This window comes from Alexandromys fortis, unplaced genomic scaffold, assembly GCF_014885135.2.
Source record: "Alexandromys fortis isolate MF-2015 unplaced genomic scaffold, M_Fortis_MF-2015_v1.1 scaffold_14, whole genome shotgun sequence".
In the NCBI taxonomy this organism is placed as follows: domain Eukaryota; kingdom Metazoa; phylum Chordata; class Mammalia; order Rodentia; family Cricetidae; genus Alexandromys; species Alexandromys fortis.
In genome coordinates, this window is record NW_026067910.1 from 34,238 (window position 1) to 55,334 (window position 21,097).

Genomic DNA, 21,097 nt, shown 5'->3' on the forward strand with positions numbered 1-21,097 from the left:
GAGAGAGAGAGAGAGAGAGAGAGAGAGAGAGGAAAAGAAATATTTACCAATCTCAAGGTCTTAAACATTTCCTCCAAATTTTTCATAACTTTTCCTTCCATGTTTAGGACTATCCTTTTTCAAGTTAACGTCTCAGCTTTGACTAGAGAGACCTCCTTTCACAATTGGTGATGGCCAATGCAGACTCATAACTGGCTGGAGTGTCACGTACACATGACTGTGAATGCTTAGCTGTGGATAAATTACATCTATTAACCTCCCTGCCTCCGAGGCTCAGGGAACATCACGGAAGTGCAGACAGAAGACTTCCTTCTTTTTGCCTGCATGTATGTCTGTGCAAACAAATCAAGCCTCTGTACCTCTTCTTTGCTGTGAACTGTTTCTCGTCGCTGTTTTCTCTATTATTTTTGTCTTTAGTTTTTATAACATTTCCCCCCAGTGGATCCAATCTGGAGCCTTGTGCTTACTTGGTAAGCTCTCAACCACTAAGTATACTAGCCCTTCAAATGTTTCTTTATTTCATTTAAAAAAATCTTCTAAACCATTTCAATAAACTTCATTTGCAAAATAAAAGTATTACGTATCAAAAATGACCAGATCCAAAGTCTACTCACATCAATGACCCTTTCTACAGTCCTCACAGCCATTCGGAAGCTGCGTGCGCAGCACAGAGGAGAATTGCTGTTTGATTTCAGAGCCCATGTTCCCTCAAACAACACAAACCATAGACAAAAACTGATGTTCTAGAAAGCTCTCACTTGGGCAGGCAGAAACTATGGTTCTCTTAGAGTCCAAGGGGACACTGGGCTGGATGAATAGTGGCAGGTGGAAGCAGGGGCAGAGACCTGAGCTGACAGGGAGGAGGCCCAGTCCCTCAGAGCCACCTGACCAGACAGCCCAGCCCGGGGGTGGACATCTGCTCATGGGAAACAGATTCCAATTAATTCTCAGCGGCTTATTCATTCTCTCTGCGGTGCAGTATTTACTTTCTACACAGTCGCCAGCAAAGCTGTTCCGTGCCACAAGGCAGGAACGAATTCTCTTTCAACCACGTCCGAAGGACCAAGTGCCCTTTAGCTTCACACAAAGCTTTCGCGAATAACTCTTGCCTGAAATTAGTTGTAGTTAGCGACGTCTAGATGCATCTACGGCATAGTCTCCCTGAGAACAAAGAAAGAAAAGTCGGCATTCTCTGTAATATTTGGTTAAAAGTCACAGGCAATGTGGATCACGATTCTTTAAATTCACTGCAAGAGATGAAGTGACGACCCCATGCCAGGCTTTCGACTGGAGACTTCCACACTGTGTTCTTAGATCTAATTCTCCAAACAAGCCACACTTAATTAAAGCCGGTGTTGTTTAAGATGATCAAAGTGTCCAGAGAGGCCAGCTGACTTTTCCAGTGCCAAATGCTAACAAGCCAACTTGTGGGTCAAGTCTTGATTAAGGCCTTCCTTGAGGTAAGCACCCAGGAAGCTGCCTTTCCTTCCTATCAGCAGTAGGGTCAAGACTGAAGGTCATACTAGGGAAGATACAGACCAGGAGAAGCCATCCTGCCTTCTGGGGGTTATGTATTGTTGGATAAAGGGCACCAAAGAATGAAATTTTGTGTGAGATCTTTGTCATAGGCTTGGTTTGTTTGCTTGCTTTTTTTTTTTTTTTTTTTCAAATGACTGGAGCTGTCAGAGCGAGCTGATCAGCTGCATGACTGACAGCTGTCAGACAGCCCTTTTCTGTTGCTACTGCGGTTGCTAAGGAGCCCAGTAGGGGATGATTCCAGGAGCATAAAGAACTGAGTCTGAATGGAAACCAGTGCTGCTGTCTCCACTGTTCTCAGATCCAGTGGGGCTGGAAATGACATTGGTACCATCCCACCAGAGACAGCCGGCAACTCCAGCTTCAGCCCCGTTTGTCATGGCCCTCATGGGAGCTGTCAATCAGTCAGCTTACTTGTGTGATTTTTCCTACTGTTGTCATGGGAGCTCTGTTTTGACGACCTCATGGCTGCTCAGGGAGGCTTCTGTCCAGCCACAGGTGCCCCGAGGAGGTCTCCTTCCAACAATATAAACCAACAGTAGCTTTTATAGCCACTACCCCAACCATGGCTTTTGCTTTGAAAAAAAAAAAAAAAAAAAGCTTCATTTATTAAGAGCCACTCCAGGCACTCAGAATCAACCCTTGGAAATGTTGTTTCAGCCATGACAGCATCAGGTGAACGGTCACAGGCACTCCAGAAGTCACCCAACACCTGCAGTCAGGCTGGGCACTGATTGCCTCCATGATAGGCCTAGTACGATCTTCGCAGACTGTGTGGCAGAGGGTGCTGTGGACAGAGGGCTGTGAGCTTGCGTGTCAGGCTGTGTTAGCAGCCCGCCTCTCACTCTGATGAGATCTCCCCCCTGTACGGTCCTACCACGCTGCAAAACTAGGCATCCACAGAGCGCCTTTCCTGAAGAGTCACATTGCCTACCTTGTGGTCTTTCCGATGGAGAGAACGCGTTGAGCTGGCGGCATGAAAAGCAGCAACCCCCTGGGCTCAGCCTCAGGCGTCCCCAGTAGTAACAAGGGGCAGCAGAGGAGTTCCCGAGGATGGCCGGGAACAGGAACCGAGGCTGGAGCAGACTGAGACAAGGGCAGAGTGCAGAAGTGTCTCTATGGAGAACTGAGACCCTGGGGCCAAGGCTCAAGGTGGGGCAAGAGGAAGACTATGGAAAACTGAGAACTGGAAGCACTTCCGGCCCCAGTCACTGCAGCCCACAGCCAGGGAGTGCAGTACCCCTGGTTGCTGCGGGGGAAGCAGAGCTGGATGCAAAGAGCAGAGGCTCCCGATCCCCGAAGCCCAGAGCTGCTTGGCACCAAGAGAGCTGCAGTTTAACAGCCACATCTCCCACCCAAACTTGGCAGAAGAACCTTTAGCTGGCTGCTAACAATAAGGATCGTAATTTATCATTTCCCAGCCCGGATCATGTAGGAAATGCTGAGTATGCGACGAAGAGTCTGGGGGAGAAAAACCACACAGTAAAATTAATAAGAGCAGAATCCTCGAGTGTAATCTTCATCCGCTCTTGAAAAATTCCCAGACTTAGTTAACATCAACAACCACTGCAGCACGGGCTAGACAGTAAATCACCCCCAGCGGGCCTGGGTCCGGGTGATGTTACTCCCTGGCAGACAGGGCTTCTGGTCCAGGGCCGCCTTGCTGATGCAGCTGCTTCTGCATGATGCTTTGCAAAGGCTTTGTTGATTTATAGTTTGAAGTTAAAATTAGCAAAGAGTTTCTACAGCAGCACACGAGCCATATGCATCTTTCTGTCACTCTCTCCAAATACTGCCGACATTTGCTCTCACGTCCCTCGCTTGACTAGAAACCAGGTTTGGATGCAGAGAAGGAAAAAAGAAGGAAAACAGGCAAATATGAAAATCATCACAAAACCATAGGAGATATTTTACAGTCATCAAAGCCCTGTGTGGCTTCTACTGCTGCTTTCAGAATCAAGAGACAAAGGGGTGGGAATGCCGATCTTTCGGGTGTTTTGCTCTCTCCGCCTCCCCTGCCACAGTCCTGCCCTGTTTATCAATGTCCGCACACACGGGGAGGAAGGAAAACAGACCACGCTCTCTCCAGCCGCAAATGAGGTTTCCTTTCATCTGGCACTGCGTAGCCCCTCGCAGAGTGTTTCCAAGGGAAGCAATCATTCAATGGGGGCTTAGTTTTTGTTGTTTCTGTTTGAAAGTATTCAGCCGAAGAATCTCTGTGAAGGAGACTGATGGCTTTTCCATCCCTCAACAGTGAATTTTCCTTGAAGCATCAAATCCATACCTGGCAATTCTGAGGCAGATTCCTTTCATTGTTATTACTGCTTTTAAGAAAAAATAAACCACTGTAGGAACAAAAGCAACCCTTGATCTCTCCTCTTTAAGTATCCTTGTAAATGCTTCTGCTATCCAGGGGCAAAATGCTCCATGATACCCCCAGCATAAAGGTTGGCCCGCTACAGCTCCCAGAGAGCTGGTTGCATGTAGTTCAACTCTGTGTCTCATTATCCTAAAATATACTCTCCGTAGGAAATGTGCTTGGATGAATTACATGCACACATAATTTTTTTCAAAGCCTCATTTTATCCTCTTCTCTAGCAAGTCTTTTGCTAAAATGTATTGAAGAATGCACAAAGGGCTTTGACCTTAACCTCCTTTGCCTACTCAGTCTTGTCTCAGAAGAGCGAGGGTGGGCAGGACTAGCAAGTGAGCCACAGAGAGCAGCAATAAAGCTGAACACAGAGAGGTTCCACTCTGCAGAGAATCTAGACTTGACAGATTGGGAAAGTGGTTTGTTATTATCATCAGTAAAGAAAAACAGGTTTGCAAAAGTAGGAGTGGCAAAAAAGAATAAACTGGAAGTGAATTCTGAAAAATGCCTCCACTTCCCACACTAATTAAAAATTTAGTAGACCATGAAAAAAAAGTTCTATTCAGAGATCTTACTCGAAATATTGTAGCCAGGAAGCATTTAAGGTTCCTCACTGTTGGATGCTGGTTGCTCTTAGTGGCAGAAACAAAGTACAAATGGCTAGCTAGTCCTGTGTAAAAAGAGCAATAACTTCCTCAAGGCTGTTCTTGGAAAAGTTTTGACTGTCTGATTAAAGGGAGTATGCTGGCTGATTTTGGGTTAGCTCGACACAGGTCATTTGGGAAAAGGAAACCACAACTGAGAATATGTCCCCACAGTGACCTGTAGGCAAGCCAGTGTGCGTTTTCTTGATTGACGTTGCTGTGGGAGGATCCAGCACACTACGGGTAGTGCCGCGGCTGGGCGGGTGGTCCTGGGTTCTCTAGGAAAGTGGGCTGAGAAAGGCTTAGGGAGCAAGCCAGTAAGCAGCGTCCCCCCCCCTCCCCGTGGCCTCTGTCCACATCACCTCCTACCCCCAGGCTCCTACCTTGCATTTCTACCCCGACTCCCCTGAATGATGAACTCCAAGCCATAAGAGGAAATAAATCCTTTCCTCCCCAACTTTATTATGGCAATTAAACCCTAACTAAGACAGGTTTTTTTTTTCAAAGGAGAGGAGAAAGAGGAGGGGGAGAGAGGAGAGGAAAGGGGTAATCCACAGGGCAAGTCCTTTTATTAAAGATCAAGAAGTCAATTCAAACTTAAAATCCCCCACACCTTGTCTCACAGATGGGCTCTTATTTTGACATGTTTTAAATTACATGACACCTCATGGCACCATAGGCTAGGACAGGTCAAACTCACTTAAGGAGAGACGGAAACCAAAAAAAAAAAAAAAGGCAATTGCACCCAGAACCACCCCTTTAGCGTCTGCTTGGGTATATGAAGCTAAAACTTGAGCTCAAGGAACATTGTTCGAAGATTGAGTTCCTTTATGCTGTTCCTCCACAATGGGGTATTTGCAGATATTTCACATGCTTTGATATAATTATATAAATTGCAATGTACACGATGTCCATTCATTTTTGGAAAGTAGATTTTACTCAGAGCTACATGTGGGTTTTGTACTTTAAGAGCCAAAATGTCTCAAAATAGCCAGTAACTTGAGAAATGTAAAAGCCAGTGTTTTTCCAAACATAAACATAAGAAGGATTATTTTTGTATATTCAAGGTTGAAATAAGCAGTTTAGTTTTCTGGAAATTTTAGATAAATTCCTAAGTATGCTGAAGTCTCTGTGAGAAGTAGCTTCTTAGTCTCTTGTCTCAACTTGGCCATTCTTAGCATTCCTTAGGAGCAACGAAACTCTGCAGTTCAGTATCAACAGCTCTAGAATTCCCCGACGTGTCTACAGGTCAGCTCTATGAGCAATGGACAGTGCCCAGCAATATTGAAACATGGGATCTTCAGTTTCCTAGCATTATTAGCCATGCTTTTCATTTTCTTAATTTGATGGGTCTATTCGTTTTATTTAATTGTGAATTAAAACGGGAAGTCTCACCTTGTGATGCCCAAATTCATTCAAAATGCTTCCCAGTTTTCTGGTGTTGCTACGTAGCTTTTGAGCAGCCACAGCTGGATGTGGATCCCGCCAGTCGATGGACAAACGGTGATGCCAGAGGCGCTGGCTCTCCAGAACGTGGGCTGATTTGACACTAGGATCAAAACGATGCACCTCACACCCATCGTTGGCCATGCTCACCTCAAAGTCTGTGTCGTCATTCCCCAGCCTAGAGACCAGAGGAAGAAAAGAAAAACAAAAAAATACAGTGAAGAAAAGTTAGATGAATAAATTGACAACTCTAATGGCAGTTTTCCTGGTTTCTGCTTTAGAACATGTCTAATGTACACATTCAATGAACTTCACATACACTACTCTACACACATATGCATGTTCTACACACACACACACACACACATTCCCTACACACACATGCATGCTCTATACACACATACACATGCTCTTCACACATATGCGTGCTCTATACACACATACACATGTTCTCACACACATATGAATATCATACACACATATACACTTGCTCTACACACACACATACACTCATGTACTATAGACCAAAACTTCTAGATAAAAGAAAACTGATCTGTTAAGCACAGATCACAAAATCACTAGCTAAACATGTAGGCTCGTATAAAGAATTGTTATTATATTATATTAGCAATGGGGCAAATGAGAATATCCACTAGCTTCAATATGCAGACTACAAGCTACATAATCATGGAGGCTAGGGATAGAGTAAGAGATTGGGCGGTGGTCTCCCAAGGAAAGAAAAACAGAGTAAAGAGTAATGGAGAAACGGGGGAAACTGGAACAGGATTAAGCAGAGAGGGGGAAGGAAGAGGGGAGTAGGGGAGAAAATATGGACAATAACATTAAGAGTTATTTGAGAGGTCATATGAAATCCTACTATAGTAGAATCTTCAAAAGCCATCTACATATGTGAAATAAATCTAAATGGAGTCACTCAATAATGGAGGAGACAAAGCCCCAACTAGATGTCATTTGCCATCAAGTGAAACCTCCAGTTCCAGAAGAGGGTTAAGTCTAATTGAGTTGTTGGCCAAAGGGGTCCCATGGAGACCCCAAACAATTTGGCTATTGCCAAACCATTAGTTGCTCTCCAGAAACCAACTGTCAGGCTGAAGACACTTAAAACATCTCGTTGAGCACAGAGAAGTTGAGCCAGTTCCTAACTAGCACCTTAACCCCTTGTAACTAGTGTTCATGGTACTGAAGGCACTCTGCATGCTACTAGAGGAGAAAGGCAAACAAAAATCCAGCTACAAACGCTGTGATCTACAATGGTGACTTGTTGGTGTGATACGCTTGTGCAATGGCAGCACAAATGTTGTGAGAGTAACCAAACACTATCTCTTTGGACTTGAGGCCACTCCTTGAGATGGAACCCATTCTCAATATTTCTTAGGCGGCCTACAACCTGAGACTAGATAGGCCATGAACCCACAGGAAAGCCAAGTACTCTTGCTCTGCTAAAGGCTCATAGCAACCAAATGACTCCTACTGACCTTCTGCTCTACACAAAGTTCAGTGTTTCACTCAGCCATCACCAGAGAAGCTCCCTTCAGCAGTAGATGGCAATCAGTACCGAGAGCCAGGACTAGACAATGTGCAGAGAGTGGGCGGCATCCTCTCGGGATTCCGGGAACTACGCAGAAGAGGAGGTGGAAAGATGGAGATGGAGAACACCAAGGAAACAGTGTCTTCTTGACACAACAGGACTGACATACATAGGAACTCACAGAGACTGTGGCCGCATCACAGGGCTTGCCCAGGTCTCAGTCAGAAGGGGTCCCAGCACTGAAATGGGAAGTGGTCATGAGTGCCCATCTCTAACCCAGAAGGCTATGTCCAATTGACAACCACTTACAAAGGAAAAATTAATTTTCTCCAATGGAGGCTCAACAGGATGCATAACTCACACTTGAAGGAAGAAGCCTCATGCCTTAGATGACCAATGTAAAGCTAACTCAGTGGGATTTTGCTGTTGTTTTATATTGCTTTGTTTGGCAATTCTTTTTAACTCTTACTGATCTTTTGCTTGTATATTATGGTTTCCGATCTTGTATTTTTATGTGTTTTGTTTTTGAGTTGTGTTTCTGGGCTTCTGTTGCTCTTGCCTTGTTGTTGTTATCATTGTTATTGTTCGTTTTTATTTGCCTGTTTTCCCAAGAGAGAGAAGAAGGTGTGGAATGAGTGGGGAGATGGGGATGATCTAGGAGGAGTTGGGAGAGGAGAATACATTCTATGAAACAAAATTTATTTTCACTAAAAATAAGAATATCCACTAGTCTCAAGAGAACTTTCTCAGTAAAGGCTAAGAAAAGCCTAGGATTCCCTCGAGGGGAGCTGTGTTCTAATAATTTGCACTAATTTGTCTCCATGGTACTAAGCGTGACGCTGGACTTGTGGGCAGCTGCTGTGTTCTTTTAAAGTAGCGCAGTTAAAGAAAAAAGGGCAAATATATGCGCTCTGCTAGATCCAAAGCAAGGAGACAATCTATACCCTAGTCTGCAACAATAAGGGGAAAAATTATGAACACATTATACCTAAGTACCTAGAAGGCAGTATGTCACGTAAACAGTTCGTATGCTTATGAACACTAAGCTACTAAGAAAAAATTCTTGTTTAGTGTAAGAATCACCACATTGATTCAAACACCAATTTAAATGGAAAACAAGAAATTAACCAGAAGAGAGTAATTTTTTCATGATAATTAAGATTTCTCTGCCAAAAAACTCTATGCTTTTTTTTGGGGGGGGGGGAGGAGAGAGCATTGCTATGCAGCTCATAATCTTGAACTCACAATCCTCCTGCCTCAGCTTCCTACTGCATGGAATACAAGTACGTATAATCATGCTTAGTTCCAAAGTCCTATGCTTACTTGTGATTGAGGATAACAAAGCCCAGAATATCTGTAATACACTGACCAAATCCAAACTAGTACAGAAGACCTTGATTCTCTTGGGTTACTATTTCAGGCTGCCGCACGATCTGGGCACACACAAAAATAAGAGCTAACAACCGCTCTGCGGGTTTTACTTATCTAAGATCATCTTTCATCTACGTAAAACTTCACGGTAACCCTGTTTGTCTTACTCTTGCCCTTTACCCCACTAAGTCGCTCTCTTCATCAGCAGACTCCCTCACGAGTTATTTGGCCCATGACATCCCTCAACCAGATCTCCTTCATCCAATTTAGTGAGACTCAGCATTCGCCTGAGAGGTCTGGTTGCCTATTTCTTCCTTCTATAAAGCCCGCTTCAGAAACCTCCTTCCTCCTCCCTCGCTCCCCCTTTCTCTCTCCCTCTCCCCTTCTCGCTCCCTCCTTCCTCCCTCATGTCTTTATGCTGAAATCAGATACAGGCCCTTAGGTTACTACATAAGCACTTTGCTCACTGAGCTCCAACCCTACCCTTCAACTAGTTTCTTATAACTGTAGTTTCTACACGAAGAAAATAATCAAAAAGTTAGAAGCAGAGAAAATGAAAAGCAAGTCTTTCAACACCAGAAATTGTAGCCATAACTTCTAGAGATAACTATTGTTTAATAGTTTTTCTATATCTTTGCAGAAGTTTTCTACACCTATGCAAAGGACAAACTCTATCATAAATTATCCAAAGTGCATGCCTACACATGTAAGCTAAGCATGACATAAAAGAGATATTTTATATGATATACCAAATGACCTGAGACTGTAATTGGTGATTTTTGTTAACTGATGTTGTGTTTTGCTCAATCTAATCAATCCTCTTCACTTCTGAGCAGTGTGTCAGCCTGTAATGGAGGAGAAATAACAGCAGAATAAGTTAAAGGAAGAAAGTATGAATTCTGGCTCCTGATTTCATCCTATCCAAAGGTATGGGGGAACAGCTCACAAAATGGCAGGCAATAAGCAGAGGGGGGCAGTAACAGGAAGGACCAGGACAAAACAGAGTCCCCCAGGACGCCCCACCCAAGGACTATTTCCTCCAACTGGGTCCCACCTTCCACAGTGCTAACCCCTCCTCATGCTTTATCCACGTCTTGAATCCACTCAGGACAGAGATGTCATCATCTAAAATCCCTCACAGATACCCTAGAGATGAGCTGTGCTACTTCCATAGACACAGATACCCCTAGAGATAAGCTTGTCACCCCCCATACACACACAGATACCCCTAGAGATGTGCTGAGCTACCCCCATACACACACAGATACCCCAGAGATGTGCTGTGCTCCTCCATACACACATAGATACCCCTAGAGCAGTGTTACGTTACCCACCCCCCGCCACATATACCCCTAGAAATATGCTGTGGTAACCCCCTAGGCATGTTTCAACCCACTAAAGCTGATGAGATTAACATAACAATCAGTGTATATAGATTATAGAATAATGGGGTCTCACAGTGACATTTCCGCACGATTTAATCTTAATATATAAATACGCACTGTTTTGGGAAGCAATAAGCTATGCTCGTTTACCTAGTATGTACAATTCTGCCTTTTGTGTACTTAAAATAATGCTTTTTTGAGGCTTAGTTTAAATTTATCAAGTTTCATGGCGAACACAAAAAGCATTAGGAAGACTCAAGATATTGCACAATATATCCCAAGGTAATAGAAGCAGGAGAGGAATCCACATCTGGCACCTCCAATGCACATGCATGGGTGTGCCCTCCACATGCTCCTTCATAGCAGGTGACCTGGGACACAGCAGGTGACCTGGGACACAGCAGGTGACCTGGGACACAGCAGATGACCTGGGACACAGCAGGTGACCTGGGACAGGAGCATCTGGAGGAACATTCCTCTCAAAACCTGGAAAGTTGTCATGTTTTAGAGAATGAAATTGTGTTGAACTTGCTTGCTCCTGACTCTCCTGTGCTCCAGACCGTGGCCACAGATAGACCTGTAATGTTGCCCTCAGTGACAAAAAGCGTTATGTAAGGTCTGACACTCCCAGAATACACAACAGTGTCCAGATACAGTGAGCAGCAGGTTCCAGTTCACCGACTACTCCTGTATGTGAGTATTTATAGGATGCTACATGTGAGCAAGGCATCCACTGCGCATGAGGACAAAGACAGCTTAAATCCTTCAACTGAGGGAGCTCACAAGGCAGTGATGAGGGAGAAGCATTCTGAGCAATTAATTATAATAATACCTACTATTAATATAAAAATCGGAATGAAACCATCTTCTACTGCTATTTAATGCAGAGAAAATTTACTATGGAAAAGTTTACTTGCTAGAAATATTTTCTTTAGGTTTAGACCATAGAGCAAGCAACCCGGATCACATGAGTGACTTCCATCTCAAGGTCTGGGGTGACTAGTCCATTTTTCCCTTCTCCTGTCTGTGTGCTCATCACCCAGAAAGCTAGAAAGAGAAGCAGTGGCTACAGTCTTTCCGTGTGAGGCCACATCCTGAGGGCTGCACACAGTTCCACTCATGACCACTGCTCACGACCTCGGTCACGAGGTCACTGAAGCTGGAGGGAAAGCCAGGGAATCCAGAGTGGCCGTGTGTCTGGCTAACTTCAGGAGTTATGTTACCCAAAAAAGACCAGGAGAATGAACAGTAGGGGACAATTAGCAGCTTCTACAGCTCTCTCCCAAAAATGTTCCAGTAGTTAGGATGCATATTCAAAAGCTTCTAGCTAAGCCTGCCACCTTCCCTCTACAAGAAGGAGGTGAAGTTAGAAGATTCACGAACAAATATCACATCAGTGCTGGGGTTTTAGGGCACAACAATTTTTTCAGCATAAAAAGACTATTAAATCTAAAAGGTTTTGAAGAACTACGAAGGGAAAACCAGAGAGCCAAATTTCCAAAAGTAGACTGGACTAGAATATCAGAACAATCACGTTGTCTCAGAGCCAAGCAGCCAGGTAGCCTGCATCAGCTGGGATGTGCACTAAACAACAACTATTGGATGTGTTTTTCCTCGGAGTGCCCACCATTCCCATTTCCTGGCACACAGCACTAAGAGCTCTTGGGAGAGGAGGGCTTGTTTTCAAAGTAGCCCATAAGTGTTCTTTGGATCATCCAAGCATGTGAACCACATGTATCAGCAGCTATGTGGCCTTGGGTACCACGGAAGGGAAAAGGAGTGGATTGTGGCGACCTTTGGCTAGCCTTTTGTAAAGCAGGCTTGAGTGTATCACAATAAGTGGGTTTTATGTCCCCTGGGAACCAAAAGCTTAGAACATAAGGATATGAAAAGAAACTCAGAATCCATTACTGGGCAGGGAAGGACAATTGAAGCCACAGTGAGATACCCCATCCCAACCACCAGGAGGCATATAATTGAAAAGGCCAACATGGTGTGGACAGGTGGGGGAAATTGGAAGAGTCATAGATTATCAGTGGGGATGTAAAATGGTACACAGTCAAGATAAGTGATAAGACATAGGCTCAAAACGTACACGCCAATGCTCATTTCAACACTGATAATAACTAACAAGGGGAACCAACACACTGTCCATCCCCTGATGAGGGAAGAAGCAGAACGTGGTACTTCCACGCGATGGGTGATGACTCAGACATGAAGAGTAGTGGAGTTCTGGTGCTGTAGATGAACTCTGAAAACATGACGCTAGGCATCAAGGGCCATAAAATGTCATATATTATATGATTCTATGTGCATGGAATGCTCAACATAGGTGACTCTAGACAGAGAGTCAAGCTAGTATTTGCTTAAGATCAGGGGTGGTAGGCAAGAAGCGAGGGAGCTAAAGATCAGAGGGAAATTGGGAGTGCTGTATGTTGTGTCCAGGGCTTTGGAGAAGGAGAGGGAGATAAAATGTTTTAAGCTTAAGTGTAATGATTAAAAGAAACCCAGTTTGTATATTTAAGTATGTGAGTATAATTACATATAGTATATTAGTATATTTATATGCATATAAAATTGTTCAGAAGCTAAAAACTATAAAAATAAATTCGGAGCGCAGATCAGAAGTGTGTAGCCCTTATCACTGAGAGAAGAGTTCTAGAAGCCGTGAGAAGGGTTTTCCTCCCGACTGTGATCCAGCAGGATCAAGGAAGGCATGCTGGTCAGCTGGTAGGCTAGAACTGTAAACTGCCAACTGTGTGTGTGTGTAAGAGAGAGAGAGAGAGGGGAGGGGGAGGAATGAAGGGAGGGAGGGAGGNAAGGGAGGGAGGAGAGATGCAGGTTCTCAGAGGATAGAGGAAAATATTTTATAATTATTGATTCTTGTATTAGTAACATTGCATGAAACTCCAAAGTTTCATTTAAAACATGAAGTCAGGTATGCTGGTATATTCCTGCATGTGCTCAAGAGGTACTCGAGGAAGGAGGAGTTTTGTGAGTTTGGGGCTAGCTTGGTCTGCAAAGGGTGTTCCAGAACCGCCAGGGCTACACAGTGAAACCCTACCTTAAAAACAAACAAAATCCATATTATTTCAGGACAGTGTCATTCCCAAAGGAATGAAATGGATTTTAGGGAACACACACACACACACACACACACACACACACACACACTTCCTCTTCTTACAGATAAAGCATATGTATTAAACATTGTATAAACCGCTCTACGGTTGCATCTATGGTATTACCAGACCACAGCTGGGCGATCAGGGAGAAACTATCTAGAGACATCGAGGACCACAGTCTTCTCCTTCCCCATTCATTATATCCTGTGCTAACACTGCTCCTGCTGCCTTCATCCAAGCTCTTGGGAAGCAAACGTATTTGTCTGTGGTTTCCATTCATTCTTCTTGAAATGCTCCCAGACACACTGAAGGCTTTCTGACTAAAACACTGGCTCGAGTTGCCTCACCATGTGTGACTTAGGAAATCTTCCGTCTTACACCGAGAAACCACGTCTTGAGACCGAATAGCATAACGTATTGCCGAGCAGGAGGGGGTGAGGACGGCGGGCCTCTGCCGTGCTTGGCTATCCATGCACCCCTAAAACACAGCTCTGCCAGGAGAGTGAACGAGGAGACGTCTCTCTCTGCTCCACTCACCCTCTATCCCCCCACCATATCTGGACAGTCCCCTCACCGCTGTCTACATTGGAATACTTACCGGGAAGAGCCTGTCTGAAATTGTTTTGTTAGTTGCCTTGGCTGTCTTGGAACTCTGTCGACCAGGCTGACCTTGAACTCAGAGATCCTCCTGCCTCCGCCTCCCAAGTGCTGGGATTAAAGGTGTGTGCCAACAGACCTGGCTGCCTGCCTGCAGTGGTAAACTACGCACAAACTATCCTCCGAGCCCAGGGCCTTTTCTTACTTTTCAATTTCTCTTCTTTTTCTTCCCTTCAACATTTGCCTTCCTTTCTTGTCCCTTCCTGTGTGTTCACTGTTCTCCTCTACACCATTTGAAAAGTGAAAAACTGAGCTTAAGTTTTGATAGAATAGATTGTAGCAACCAGATAGATGCCTTTTTACATCTACCGTGGAATAGGAGACTTTGACTCCCAACAGAGAAATGGCAGCTTGGGGACCAGTCAGACACCGCCTGGGTCAGTTACAAGGGTGGAGGAGACAGGACGGGGCAGATCAGACACAGGGCCTTCAACCTTTGTCGTCTCATATCTGAATTGTCAGGCCGGGGTCCTTCCAGTCGCATCTGCACCTTTGGTTTGCCTGGGAATCACTGGGCCCAGCAGAGGCACAGTTTTGTTATTGTCTTCTCAGGAGCTCACACATATACTTGGACGTAGAGGCCACAGATTCTCCGTCCATCCTCCCACTACCACACAGCTGCCCCAGCTCTCCCAGACACTGGTAACCCAGGGCCAAGGCTCCCTTCAGTGGTTCCTGGTCTCAGAACCACGACTTGTGTACCTCCTCTCAGCATCTCTTGAGAGGCAAACGGCAATCTACTTGTCTTCAACAAACAGTTCGTCAGAACAGGAGGGACATCTAGATCCCAGACCCCAAGTCACGGCCTAGCCATCATCCTCACCCATTGCCCATAATCCAAGTTTTATGATTTGCTATCACAAACCCTTTCTTTAGATTCAAGTGTCCCAGCATTTCTTTTCTTTTTCCTTGTTTCTTTGTGAGTGTTTGTTTTGGTTTCAGAGCTGTTTGTTTGATTGGGTTTTATTTTGTTTTGTTTTTGGGGCCAGGGTCTCACTGTGGTGGAGGACCGACAGACCTCCAGTTCACAAAGATCCACCTGCGTCTGCCCCCGAATGCTTGGATTAAAGGTGTGTGCCATCAGGCTCGGCTAGGTTGCAGTTTGTAATGAAAGCTTTCATGTTTTCTCATCAAATATTGACCCTATAATCTATTCAGTTCTGTTTCCAGTGTAATTCAGAAGTTCTCATTTGCTTTCTTGCAGAGCTGATTTTGAATGCAAATGAAAGAAAATCAATCTTTTTTCTCCCCTGTAATAATCTGAAACCTTGCTGCAGAGCCATCTTATCAAACAGCTTGGAAGCATAAGAGGGGGAGGATTTCAAAGCATCTTCTAAATCACTTCCCAAGTTTTCTTTTATTCAGTTATATCCTTAAATGAATTTGTTGTGGAACATAAAATGCTAAGCAGGACGTAAAGTTTGGAACCAGGAAATAGGATCAAGATGGCATTGCCAATTTGCATGCTACACGATGCAATTATTTTTTGACCTACTTTCACAAAATTTTAATGTGACATAAAATAAACGCCGCTGTCATGACTTAGCATCCTTCCTATGTTCTTGAGCATAGCTGGGGCCTTCCAAGAAAAGCTCAGTTCTAACCAATGGGCTGCGCAGCTCTTGTCTGACTTAAGAGCCATTCAACACACAGCCTGTGTCCCCTTCGTAAGCCAGCGCCATCATGCCAAGCCGCACTAGGAGACACCTGCACTATGTCTTCACTTGACTCATGTATGAGTATATTAATTAACTTTTTACTTTTATTTGAATTCTTCTTTTGTTTTATAAAAATCCACAATGACTTGTAATCCTTTATTTTGGACCCAGGATCTCACAACCCAGGTTGGCCTTGACCTCATTATATGGAAGAGGATGATTTTGAACTTCAGATACCCCCGCCTCTACCTCCTGAGTGGTGGGATAGGTATGAATGCCACCGTTTTGTGGTGTTGAGAATCAAGGCCAGGGCTACATGCACGTTTGCCAACAGTCTACCAACAGAGCTACACCCCTGCCCACAGACTGCTTGTAGCAGTTTGATAGCAATAACCAGCTCCTTTGGGGGGTCCCCACAACACCCCGACGCCTGTCCCTACCCACGACCACAGAGTCCAGCAGATGTCTAAATGTGGACAGTCGGATGAAGTAAGGGAAGCCTATAGCCGAGAGGAAGCATGTGTGACATTGTTTAGGATCTTAACTGCTTTCAAAAATACAACCGTGGTCTAACCTGAGAACCTCCTTGGCTTCTATAAATAGTCTCCTGAGCAGAATGTTCCAGATAGAAATAATTCTCTCCTCTTCATTTTGAGATGTATCATTTTGTCCTGGTTGTTTGCTCTGTTTTGTCCTTTTTTTTTTTTTTTAATGAGCTTTGTTTTATTTTTGTCAACTTGGCACAAGCTAGAGTTGTCTAAGGGAAGGAACCACAGATGAGAAAAAGCCTCCCTAGGAACCGGCTGTAGGCAGGCCTGTGGGACATTTTCTTAATTAATGACTGTTGTGGGAGCACCCAGTCCATGGTGGGCGGTGCCATCCCTGGGCTGACGGTCCTGGGCTCTGCAAGAAAGCAGGCTGAGCAAGCCACGGCAGCACCGTAAGCTGCATCCATCCATGGCCTCTGCTCCCATCCCTGCCTTGAGCCCCTTCCCTAGCTTCTCTGGGTGAACTGGGATGTGTCCCTGAGAGTGTAAATAAACCCTTTCCTCCCCACAGTGCTTTAGGTCATGGTGTTCCATGTGACAGAAACCAAAGACACATTGGTAAGTTCAGGACGGTTTACACAAGTGCTGACAGACTTGGCGAAACAGTCTCGTTAATTTATGCCTATGGTTTTACAGAACCTCTCGAAATCTGTTGATACATCAAGGTCACTTTCAATCTGTATGACCAAGTTGTGTTTTGGCAAAAATGCACATTTTTTTCAAAAAAGAATTCCCTTTATTTTTTTTTTATCTAAATACAAAACTACACATAGATTGATCGATATCTCTCTCTCTCTCTCTCTCTCTCTCTCTCTCTCACACACACACACACACAGTAGTGGCTCTAATTGGTCTTGGCTCATTCATAACTGTGTGTAGTATTCCCGACACGCTCTTCCTTGATACAACCGTTGACATTTCTCTCTCTCTCTAACAAAGGTGCTCTAAGTCACACTGGACGCCTCTGGTTTCTCCCAGGGGACTGTCCTGGTGCTGAAAACTGAAGCTGCTGCCTTGCTAGCGGGACGGGAGGCAAGGTGGCTCCTGCCGAGGTACCCTGAGTTGGTGATATACACAGCAGGTCAGCATGAAGCTGAGGCACAAGATAGATCCCATCACTTGCACACACTGGCCCCACCATCCCGAATCACTGAAAAGGCCTTGGCTGCCTGCATGAATGTCTGTGCTCTCCTCGGCTATAAAACATGTCTTACCCTAGGGAGTAGAGGCGGCACCGCTTGCTGCGGATTTGATGAGCTAAGCCAAACCTGTCATCAAGACACAGCAGCCAGGGCTTCGTTGCGGGGCTGGAGTCAGTAGCCAAGCTGTCTGTACCCATGTGATCGCATGCAATCTGTAAGGATTGGAAATCAATATGAATAATTTAAAATGCAGGATGATGAATGGCAGGTAGAGACTTAACTGCTTTCCCCGCTCCTGGAAACAGTGATGGGAGAGTTATGTCCTCTGCTGCTAACTACTCTCCTCCCCCAGGGAACCACAAGACCGCCGGATAAGAAGCAATCTCATGAAGACTCAGTGAGGGCTTGAAGGGAAATGGGCTGCAGTAGCCAGCTGCCCGGACGGGAAGAAAGAGGGTCAGAGGGCTGTGCATCTGGGGTGAGCGGAAGTTGACAGAGGAGCAGATGCAGAAGGGTGTCTGTCTAAGAACTGGGCATGTGGCTACCGCATGAGTGTGACACAGTGCTGAGCAAGATGGTCACAAGGTCTCCTGCGCCTTATTACAGACAGGTAAGGTGGGCCCACCGAGGCCAGAAACGTAACCTCTGCTATCCAGGTTCAGAGCTGATCCCGGGACGAGTGAAGAGTCTGCTGAGAAGGCAGGATTCTTGGTGATACTCTCTAATGAGATAATTATTCTAATAATAATCTCTAATGAGCTGCCTCCCGGGAGAGAAGGGCTAGAGCCCTGGAGCAGAAAGGCTGCCCAGCTAACCCAAGCTCTTCTCCGAATGCATGCATCAAAATTAGAGACGGAAACCAAAGGGAACGCTGTCGTTAAGCAGAAAGAAGCCTAATTCCAGGGCACGGTAAGCAAATGAACTTCCTAAGGGAGGATGGCTTGAGTTGGAGGCTCGTACTGTTCATGACCAAGGCTGATGGAATAGAAGAAAGCAGTTATGAGTCCCAGACATTGGCCTTACTGAGTGAGCAAAAGACCTCTCCTCCTCATCTCCCCCCAAACTCTCTAGAGCATACACATCTGAGACAATCGATCCCTCCAGATACAAAGGAGCTCAGGGGTTCACTGCTTCTGTTCATGGGAAAACCACAGCAGGTGATTTTTTTTCTTCATGAGAAGATATTCTAGGGCTGGCAAGATGGCTAGGTGTGTTAAGCAATTGCAGCAATATTCTCAGCAGTGGCTTGGGTGGTTTAACTGCAATGGTGTCTGTAACTCAAGCACTCAGGAGCAGAGACATGTGGATCCTGGGGCCCCCATGGCCAGTCTAGCTGAATTGTGAGCTCTGGGTTGGATAAAAGACCCTGTCTCAATAACTAAATAAAATTAAAAAATGGGAAGCAATGGAAGAAGGCATTTGGTGTCCACCTCTGCCTCCACGTGACACATATAGCAAACATGCAGCGTGCTCATGGACTGACACATGCGCACACATCCCCATACGCAATTACAACTAAATCAGGGCTAGAGTCATGCCTTGGTGGTGAAGAGCACCGGCTGCTCTTCCAGAGGATCAGGGTTAGATTCCCAGCACCCACACGATGGCTCATGATTGTAAACCCAGTTCCAGAGGATCCAGCGCTCTCTTCTGACCTTGGTGGGTACTGCACACACACAGTGCACAAACATATACAGGTAAACACTCGAACACATGAAATAAAAACAAGTAAAACATCAAAATAAATAAGCAAGAGTAAAAACAACCAGGTGTGTAGCACACACTTGTCATTTCAACGCTGAGGATGTAGAGGAAGGAACACTCAGAGTTCAAGGCTTCCTCAGCTACATAAGGAGTTCGAGGCCAGCTTAAGTTGCAAGAGATCTGGTCTCAAAAAAGCAACAAAAAAACCACAAAACATCATTAGCTTTTCTTTCCGTTAGGCTCAGTGTCTTTCCATCTCTCTGTCTCTAACCACTGCTCAAAGGAGAAATTACTTCCGGGAAACTGAGTCCTCTCTCAAGCAACGACTACAGAACACGTGTTAACATAAACATGCTAGCTTGTACAGTTCGTAGGCTACTGTTTGGCCAGAGAGAAATGTACTTCCTGCCTTTGTCTGCCCACCGGCTCTTCCTCTCCCACCCAGGGACAGGGACGCACCAATCTAATTGGCCAGAGCTGATCTAATGAAGGGAAAAAGGCTGTGTCTTGAACCGGGGCACATGGTACTCTACCCTGTGCCTTCTCAGGGAGGCTGGTTCCACCAGGCACTTCTGTGGGTCCCAGGCTGCCTAAGCCTGAGCCTTGTGCTCCAGGGCAGTGGCCTGCTCTGAGGATTGGACACTTCTCCCTACAACCACGGTGGCACACGGGATACATTCCTATTGCCTTTCTGGTGGCATCCAAAGTCTACTCTGGCCTCTTCAATAACATTGCATAAGGGGTGGGTCACTGCTACGGAATATCCTAGAGGTTGGTTTGCAGTAAAAAGCAGGTCCAGGGACACAAGGTGTCATGACCCCAGGGAACTCGCAGTCTAAGGAGCTACGCAGTGGGCCCTTAGGCAGGTGCTCCTTTGAGCTTCCTGGAGGGTTTGGCCTTTTGGAAAGTCCCCAGAAAAGAACCTAACATCATCTCCTCAACTGTACCTTAGAATCTAGTGAATGGACCTGGGGCAGAGTTCTCAAGCAAAACCAGCATCCAGCTTTGACCCCTCACAAAGAAGTTGGCACCATCAGCTAACCAAACGTCTCTCAAAGGAAGGAGCTCAGGGCCCAAGTTAGGGTTACTGTGCAGTGGTGCCTGCTGAGCCTGAGCCATAGCCATAGCCATGGTCTTGGGTCTTCTCTGTTACCATAGAGCTTTCTGTAATCGCGACTCTTTTCTTATTCTAAGATTTCATGCTGCGCCGATATTCTCCAATCAGAGAGACACTCTTTTCCACCCTGCTTCCTCTCTTAGCTAAAACATACAGCACAGGAATTATCCAGTTTTAACCATTCATTAACCATCTTATTGATAAGCATTTTTTCTTTTGGAAAATAACTAGAAGTTGTCCGTAAAAAATCTGCTCTAAAAAATTAATTAAATATTGATTTTTTTCAAACTTTCTAGTTAAGATTTATAGCCAAGGTTTCAATAAAGTCTCTTGCAAGCAGAATAATGGAGGGGAGCAACTGCAAGCTCAGCCCCAGCCGAGGTAATTACACCCTCTGCCTGCCTAATTCCCCTTGTAATCTCAGCCATATAAAGTGAATTAGGTCTGGACAAAGGCAAACAAACTCCAGGGGGAAAAATGTTTTGTGAAATGATTTTTATTTATTTAGCTTAAAGGGATCTAATTCCTTTCCATTTTATTTTGCATCTCAAAAAATTTGAATAGCAATTCTACCAACTGATGAGTAGAATGTGGGGGGGAAAAAGAGTCCTTAGAATTTGGGGAATTTGGGAAAGAAATCCCAAAAAATTATATGTGTATTTATATGGTGACATTATTTTGAAAAGCTCAAAGGCAGAATTGAAAATTTTGTTCTCTGCCCACCCTCCTGCATGTGTGTGTGTGTGTGTGTGTGTGTGTGAGAGAGAGAGAGAGAGAGAGAGAGAGAGAGAGAGAGAGAGAGAGAGAGAGAGAGAGAGAGAGAGAGAGAGAGAGAGAGAGAGAG

The 21,097-nt window shown here is 45.0% G+C and overlaps 1 protein-coding gene across 1 annotated transcript in view; it reads right to left on the reverse strand.

The window, feature by feature from the left end:
• Window positions 1-810: 810 nt before the first annotated feature.
• Mettl24 (methyltransferase like 24) overlaps window positions 811-21,097 on the reverse strand; it is a 74,932-nt gene continuing 54,645 nt past the window's right edge. Inside the window, exons 3-5 of the mRNA XM_050138104.1 lie at window positions 17,505-17,644; window positions 5,947-6,175; window positions 811-1,161 (exon numbers count right to left, since the gene is read on the reverse strand). Coding sequence (XP_049994061.1) covers window positions 1,126-1,161; window positions 5,947-6,175; window positions 17,505-17,644 — 405 coding nt within the window. The 3' untranslated portion in view covers window positions 811-1,125. The remainder of the gene's footprint in view (window positions 1,162-5,946; window positions 6,176-17,504; window positions 17,645-21,097) is intronic.